Source organism: Mus caroli, chromosome 5 (assembly GCF_900094665.2).
Source record: "Mus caroli chromosome 5, CAROLI_EIJ_v1.1, whole genome shotgun sequence".
Lineage (NCBI taxonomy): Eukaryota > Metazoa > Chordata > Mammalia > Rodentia > Muridae > Mus > Mus caroli.
Genome location: NC_034574.1, coordinates 79,301,014 through 79,309,799, shown reverse-complemented (window position 1 = coordinate 79,309,799; position 8,786 = coordinate 79,301,014). Strand labels below are relative to the sequence as shown.

Here is an 8,786-nt window from a genome sequence, read left to right as displayed (position 1 = left end):
TCCCTTAAAATGAAAGTGCCAAATTTTACAGCTCTAAAAAGTCACTTGACTACAGAGATCAGTAATAGATGGTCAAAACAATTTAAATGGAATCTTTAAGTGGAACCCCAGCCTGGAAATGTCCTCTTTTTGTAGTTGTTGTTCAGAAAAAGCGATCTCCTCAAGGCTCTGTAACACTTCTGGATTTGCAAGGCAACAGCTTCTGGCAGCTGTCGAGCCCCCTGGAGCGTTTAGCTCTCACAGCCGGAAGTGACGCGTTTTGGTTCCGCGTTTGCCCTCAGCGCTCAGCCGCCTTCACTTAGGCACTCCCCTCACCTGCAAGGAAGCGCGCCCTGTTGCCCCGCCCCAACCGGAAGTCAGGTGTCCCAGGGGCTGACTGGAAACCCTGTCCTGGGCGTACTTTTCCCAGCTCCTCCCCCTGGTGACGTCGCCGCCCGCCCCTTGACCCTCGCGGCCCCGCCCCCTCGCCTGCCTCCCCGCCTCGCTGCAGTCTGTCGGAAGGCGATGGAGCGGTCCGAGCCTTTGGCTGTGCTTTCCTGTGAAGAGGCGTCCTGCTCCTCCTGGGGAGCGTGCGGGTGAGAGGCCTGGCCCGGGGCAGGCTGGGCGGGAAGAAGCGGAGGAACGCCGACGCGGGCTCCGTTCTTGCGTTCAGGCGGCTCGGAGCGCGCGGAGGCCACGGGGCCGCGCGGAGCCACAGGGAGCTAGCGAGGTGGCGAACAGGCGAGCGAGCGAGCCGGCGGGCGGTGGGTGTGGCGGCGTGGGCGCTGCCCTCGCAGCTCGAGCTCCGCTGAGGAGACTCGCTCTTCCCGGGTCGGGTCCAGCATCCTTCCCTCAGGTCACCACTTCTGAGCGGACAGTCAGTCAGGAGAGGGTTGTGGCCCCTGTTGCTTGGCACACTTCCTTCAGCGCCACGGAGCGCTATCCTCCTCCTCCAGCCGTGCTCCTTAGGAAAACTGTTCTTGAGAGCGCAAGTCAGGATGAATCCGTTGCAGTCTGGACACCCCGAGAATCCTCTCCGTTTACTACGGGGGTGTTGGAGCGCGGGGCGGAGCCCAAGGTTCCTAGGATTATTTCCCGCTGAGGATCTTGGAGTTTTTCTTTCTCAGCCTGCAAAATTCCGGGGTTGGGGTCCTGGTATACTCTCACCAGTGTTTGCGTTAGTTCTCTTACAGTTAAGAAAGCCCCGCTTGTATCCTACCCAGTATATGAATATTACATACCAAATATAGAACTGATGGATTTCTTATATTACTAGCTTTACATTGCACATTGAGACATATACTTCAAGGACTGGATGGAAGTATTGTCTGCCCTGGCCAATGCTGCCAAAATCGACTTAAGAAATATTATTGAATACAAATAACTGCCCCTTAGTTGGTCTTACAGATGATTTGTTATTGTTGTTGTTGTTATTATTATTATTATTATCATTATATTGATTCTGAGGCTGGCTCCAAGTTTGCCAAAGATGGCTTCCTCCCTCCTCGTCTGAATTTCTGAGATTACAAGTATGTGCAATCAGGCGTGACTGTTTTTGATCATATTCTTGAAACAATCAGTGAGACAGAGCTTTTTGGAAAGTAAGTGTTGGCCATAGCCATTAAGCAGCTGAGCATAACCCCTTCTCATTTTTAGTCAGAACTTTAATTCACCAAAGTCATTGTGTGTAACATAGAATAGCAAGTGCAATAAAGTGTGTAAAATAGAAACAAAATGATAGGACACTACAGGTTTATATATAGTTTTAGTATATGTTGTGTGAATATGCTGATTTTATTATATGATAGTGCTTAAAGTACAGTTAGTGTCTGGTTGCTCTAAAAATCTCTACAGCAAGCACTGCACATAGCAACAGTTAGTGAAATTAACTTCAACACATTTTAAAACTCTAAGGAAGATGATACCTAAGAAAAAAAATACATTTTGTATGGAAGGACCTTGTCTGAGGGTTTCTATTCTTGTACAAAACCATGACCAAGAAGCAAGTTGGGGAGGAAACGGTTTATTCAGCTTACACTTCTCACATTGCTGTTGATCACCAAAGGAAGTCAGGACTGGAATTTAAGCAGGTCAGGAAGCAGGAGCTGATGCAGAGGCCTTNNAGGGATGTTACTTACTGGCTTGCTACCCCTGGCTTGCTCAGCTTGCTCTCTTAGAGAACCCAAGACTACCCAGGGATGGTACCACCCACTAGGGGCCCTGCCCCTTTGATCACCAACTGAGAAAATGACCCANAGCTGGATCTCATGGAGGCACTTCCCCAACTGAAGCTCTTTTCTCTGTGATAACTCTAGCCTGTGTCAAGTTGACACACAAAACCAGCCAGTACGGACCTTTAGTAACTTGGGAATCTGGTTTCATGCACAATTGAATTTCACGTTATAGAGTATGAATAATTAAGTGCCATATTTGCTGTTTAATAGTTTGGGTTTTTTCGCCCCTAGTGCAAGTAAAAATTTACCTACCATGACAACAGAATCTTTGGAAATCGATGATGGATTATACAGGTAAGAACTTCAGAGACTAAAACCCACCTTTTATAATGGTTAGTATAGAATCTCATAGTCTTTTTGATGGCTATACCTGTGAAGAATTTCATATGGATATTCTACAAGTTCTTTTAAATTAAAATTGAGATTTTTGTGGGATTTTTCTCACGTTATATATAGTATGAAAGTTTTAGCATGTAATTTTACTCTCTAATAAGAAAGTAAATGTCTTGAGTTTAGAAAATGGGTTTTACTACTATTCTTTTTTTTTTTTTAAGATTTATTTATTTATTATATGTAAGTACACTGTAGCTGTCTTCAGACACACCAGAAGAGGGAGTCAGATCTTGTTACGGATGGTTGTAAGCCACCATGTGGTTGCTGGGATTTGAACTAAGGACCTTTGGAAGAGCAGTCGGGTGCTCTTACTTGCTGAGCCATCTCACCAGCCCCTTTACTACTATTCTTGATAGTGTAGGGGTTTCTTCAGTTATTCAGTCAAATTTAGAGGAAAATTATTTTAGTGAATTCTCAAGAAAATACAATGTAGATAATAGAGAAATTCATGACAGAGTTATAATTTGGATGAACTCTAATTAGAGTTTTTTTTTTTAAGTGAGATATACCTTGATAGGAAGAGTCTTCTATGCATTTATTTAAAGGTCCCTTAGTGGTGGTACTTTTGAGGAAATGTAGAAATTTTAGGAGGTAGGGCCTAGAGAGAGGAAGAAAAGATGACCTACCATGAGGCATTTCCTCAAGTGAAGCTCCTTTTCTGTGATAACTCCAGCTGGGTCAAGTTGACACAAAACTAGCCAGTACACTGTTCAAAGTCCATTCACTGATACTCCTAACTTAATAAGTTTGAGAGTCTGAGAATTTAGTGACTCTTCGAGACTTCTGGAAGACTAAGATATATAACGATGCTGAATCTGCTGCTCCTTGCATCGTAAGACCATATAACAAAGAAAAAGAATGAACTCAGATTAAGTTCTCAGCTTCAGGTGTATATAACCAAATCTCCGTGGATTAGAGAAATGGTTCAGTGACTGAAGGCGCTTGTCACCAAGCCTGACAACCTGAGTTAGTCCCACATGATGGGAGGAAAGCACCGACTCTGTAGACATTGCCCTTGGACTTTTCCATACAAACTTGTATACTACAGCAGTATTCAAACATACACTCACTAAAATATTTTTAGCAACAAACTTCAGGGAAATTAGTATGCTAGAGTAGAGTTTCCATATATTGGAAACCTATATTGGGAAGATCTGGAAGGTTTATTTACCAATACTTTAAGAAACATGTTTATGAGGGGAGCATGAACATCCATGAAAAGTTCTGTCAGGTCTCTACATGCCAAATGGTACAGTGGGAAATGCTGTCATTTGACTGGGAACTGAGTTGCAATGAGACCCGGGGGTGGAAGGGTCAGGATCCTGCAGGCAGCATCTGACAGGGCTATACATGGAGCTGTGAAGATGAAGCTTAAGCTCCAGTCAGTTATCTGGGTTGATGGAGAAGCCAGTACATGAAAAAAATGTATGTTCAAGAAAGGTGCAGTCAGTACTTAGAGCCAACAAGAGAGAGATTATGTAGTTCCAGCTGGTAAGGGCAGGGCTGGGTAACAATCATGATACCATGTGCAGCAGATGCTGGACAAAGATCCAGTGTTTTAGGGTGGCTTTGATTCTGTCCTTCCCTTCTCTATCTCAAATAGGTGAAAATGCTCACTATGCTAATTTATCTTAGAAGTATGTAACATTGCTTTTTATTTTTCAGCTCACAGCTAAGAGTTTGCCTCTCATCACAGAATATGCTATGGACTTAGACTTTTGATACTAGTGTGATATTAGAACTGTTAAGAATGGAGGATGAGTCCTAATGTTATGGTTTGAATATGAAATATCGATACACACTGGATTTGATGCTGGTTTCCCAGCTGGTGGTGCTACTTGGGGAGGTTTCCTCCTCCTACCATAGTTCCAGGGATAGAACTCAAATCATCAGGCTTGTGCTGAGCACTTTACCTTCTGAAACATCTCTCCAGCCCTACTTTTTAGTTTTTACTTCACTGAGTGTAATTATCATTAGTTTTAAACTTTTACTTAACTACATAAACTATATAATTATATAACCACTAGTAATATACTATAATTATCATAGTTTCATAAAACTATACATTAGTATGCTTATTCTATTGGAAAATTTGTGCTCTTATTGTCTTATATTTAGTTGTATTCATGTTATAAATTCACACTGTATCATTACTGTGATTTAAACAGTTAACTTTAAATTCTCCAGTTATTTAAAACAGGAGAATGGATCTAATTCCTATTATTTCACAATGGTCCAAAGTAGAGTCTCAGGTAACCAGGGCTGGCCATAAATTTATAGCTTAGGATGAACTTAACTTCTGGATCCTTCCAACCCCTCCCTCCCAGGAGCTGGAATTATACCAGGCCCAGTTTATGCAGTGCTGGGGATTGAACTCAGGGCATTGTGCTTGCCAGGCAGTCATATTCTACCAACTGAGCCGCATCCTGGTTGTTCCTATTTGATCACTCTTTGAACTCTTTTTTTTTTTTTTTNTTTTTTTTTTTTNTAATGAGTACACTGTAGCTGTCTTGAGACACACCATAAGAGGGCATCAGATCCCATTACAGATGGTTGTGAAGCCACCATGTGGTTGCTGGTAATTGAACTCAGGACCTCTGGAAGAGCAGTCAGTGCTTTTAACCACTGAGCCGTCTTTCTTTGAACTCTTTAGAATTCAGCTTAAATTAACCTCATTTTGAAAGTGTTTGTTCCTAACTATATACAAGTCATCTCTGCATTGCATAGTTTCTGGTACTTTTGTGTATTACTTACGGAATTGTTTGATTATTTGTCTCATAGTGAGTGGCATAGTCATTTTGCTGAATATTTTACTTTTTTTTTTTTTTTTACTATGTGACCTTTTATAGTACCCCTATGAAGTTCTTCCTATTTTTTCTCTGCACAGTGAATACATTAAAAACCTAAAATATTATTTTTTTTAAAGTTAGATATTTCATGTTATATATGTATATATACAGTGTTTTTATCTGCATGTGTGTGTGCACCACATGCATGGCTGAAGCCTGCAGAAGTCAGAAGAAGGCATAGATCCTTCTGGATTTGGAGTTACAGATGGAACCAAATCCAGGTTGTCTGTTAGAGTAGCAAATGCTCTTAACCATTTAGGCATTTTGCCAACCTCCTGGAATATTGGTATTAGTAAATAATATTGACATGTAATAAAGATTATTGACATACATCCAGAAGAAAATGTTTAGACTATTCAGAGGGAATGGAAATGATTTTGTATTAGGAGTTACAGAATTGGATGTGTTCAGAGAGAAGATGCTTATTATAATATATTCTTCAGAGAGATTAGATGAGTTCTGTATGGCTTCAAGAAAGTACACTTAGGACTGCTGTGTTAAAATATGACAACATGGTGTTCTTTTAGCAAAGGTAGAAATTTTAGTAGCTAGGACTTTCTCAAAGTAAACAACTAGGTGACTTCTTTTTCCTGGTCCTTTTCACTACTTTATGGCATACACACTTAGTAGTGTCATTGGTATAAAAGATCAGAAAAAATGAAAATAACTGAGCATTTACATTAATCCAAATGAGTAAATCTCATAAACGTGGATGGGTAAGGTTGTTCAGTGGTTAAGAACACATACTGATCTTGCAGAAAGCTGAAACTTAGTTCCTTCCTAGCACCCACAGCAGGCAGCTCATGAACCTCTTGTAACTCCAGTTCTGGGGTGTCTGATACCCTCTTCTGGCCCCTGTGGTCACCCTTACAGCCCCCACATGTACGTATAAATAAATCCTGTTAATGTGGAAGAGGGAAATCTCAAGAGGTCCTAACCTTAGACAAATAACTAAAGGCAACTAACGACTGCTGAGAGTGGGAGAAAATAGTGTACCCAAGAAAGTGTCCTCCAGTTGGCTTCCTAATAACAAGTAGTCAGTTCTGAGCGTGTATATACATGAGTGTATACACATTATATAGACTGAACAGATTTTGTTTATATATTTAGGAATATATATTCATATACATGTGTGTGTGCATGTCTCTGTTCTCTCAAAAATTCATAGGCTCTGGCATCTTACACACACAAAGTATAGGGAGTCAGGGAGAAGAGATTGGAAGGAGAAAATGATATTTAATTAAAGTAAAAACTTTAAAGTGAAAAACCATAATCTCAGAGGAGAATCTCCAATGTAATTTTATTCAAAAAAGCAAGACACATATTCAAAATGAGCTAATTCACATAAAGGTGAAACAGGCCAGACACACTCTTAACAGACATAATGGGAGAAAATGTGTAGTTTTTTCTTCTAAAGCTAAAGTCTTATGTACTGATTGAAAATGAACTTTTTGGTTTTAGGCTGAGGATACAGCCCAGTTCATAGATAGTTCTCCTTCTCTGAGGTCATTCCCTAGTACTCCCAAGTGAATAAACTTACCTACTCTCTCAAAGTTCTGCTTTATTCTATTTTTTTTTTAAAGAACAAGGAAGGAAATGATAAAGATTCAAATTTCCATCTAACTAGTCAATACTTCTAGGATTTTAAATACTAAAATATGTAAATTATTTTAATATACATTAAATATGTCAGTGCTTTAATTTCAGAAGTAAATATAACCAAAGGTTACTAAAACTATTTCTTGCTTACACCAAACTCTTACTTCTGACTCTCATAAGAATTTACTGGAATTGTATTATCCACATTATTGCTACTGACTTGTCATTGAGCTGACCTTCTTTAATTTCCAGTGCATATTTTTTTTTAAAACCTTGACCTGATCCTGCTTGATCTTCAGATGTGTAACGTAACAAGTTCCAACTAATTGTGCTTTACCAGGTCTTCAATGCAAAATAGAACTCAAGAATTACATGACCGATTCTCTTAAAAAAAAAAAAATGAAATTTCCTCTCCAAAATCCTGTTTGTTATCAGAATTTTAGATTAAAGATAGCAGAATTCCAGGCCTTTGGTGACCCCCTGGAATGATGAAATGCGAGTAACAGGAGGGAATGGAACACTGAGAGTCTACCTAACATAATTGTATAAAGAGGACAGTTCCTGCTCAACTCTGCTCTGTTAGAATGTGGATTGTGGTGACAAACGACATCACATTTAAAGTTAATTAGCTAGCAATTCAGTTGGTTAACTGTAAATGCTGTATAACTTATCTAAAACAATTCTGGACAGAATCGAGTGTTGTAGCTGTTAGTTAATGAAACTTTAAGGCATATTTTATTTGATGAAATAATGATTTTGTTTTTCATTGTGCTTTACATATAGTCGCCAGAGATATGTTCTTGGTGACACAGCAATGCAGAAGATGGCCAAGTCCTGTGTCTTCTTAAGTGGTATGGGTGGTCTTGGAGTGGAAATTGGTAAGCAGTATTTTTTTTTCTACAATTTCTATGATTCTTTTGCATAAGATAAAAAATATTACTCTTATTTTCTTTAAAGGAAATTAGCTTCCAAATATTGGTCAAATTTTTTAACAAGATATTTTGTAGCAGAGGTATGGTCTTCCACCAAAAACAAAGCCAATACTTCTTATTTGGTAACCTTAGTAACTATTAAATAGCATTCCTTTGTTCTGTGTTTTGTTTTGTTTAGTCAGGGTCTTACCATATAACCCTAGGTGTCTGAAACTCAATATGTATACCATGCTGGCCTTGAATTCACAAAAATATCCATCTGTCTTTGTCTCCTTGGGATTAAAGGCATGTGCCACTAGACCTGGCTAAATGATGATTCTTACTTTATTATGGTTTCATAGTGTATTCACTAAAACACTGAAAAATGAATAGATATCTTTTAACGCTTTGACTATGCAAAATTGTATCAGTTCGTATTGTCTAACTTTCTTTTTTTTTTTGGATTTGTTTATGTTATGTATATGAGTACACTGTAACTGTACAGATGGTTGTGAGCCTTCATATGGCTGTTGGGAATTGAATTTAGGACCTCTGCTTCGCTCTGGTAGGCCCCACTCAGCCCCAAAGATTTATTTATTATTATAAATAAGTACACTGTAGCTGTCTTCAGACACACCAGAAGAGGGCGTCAGAGCTCATTATGAGTGGTTGTGAGCCACCATATGGTTGCTGGGATTTGAATTCAGGACCTTCAGAAGAGCAGTCAGTGCTCTTACCCCCTGAGCCATCTCGCCAGCCCTTGTCTAACTTTCTTAAACAAGTAAAAAAAGTTACAGTTACTCAGAAGTGTGATGAAACTC

General features: G+C 39.6%; 1 protein-coding gene across 1 annotated transcript in view; it reads left to right on the top strand.

Moving 5' to 3' along the window:
- Positions 1 to 457: 457 nt before the first annotated feature.
- The window catches only part of Uba6 (ubiquitin like modifier activating enzyme 6), a 57,986-nt gene continuing 49,657 nt past the window's right edge, over positions 458 to 8,786 (top strand). Inside the window, exons 1-3 of the mRNA XM_021163706.2 lie at positions 458 to 575; positions 2,445 to 2,507; positions 7,838 to 7,932. Of these exons, the coding sequence (XP_021019365.1) occupies positions 505 to 575; positions 2,445 to 2,507; positions 7,838 to 7,932 (229 nt within the window). The 5' untranslated portion in view covers positions 458 to 504. The remainder of the gene's footprint in view (positions 576 to 2,444; positions 2,508 to 7,837; positions 7,933 to 8,786) is intronic.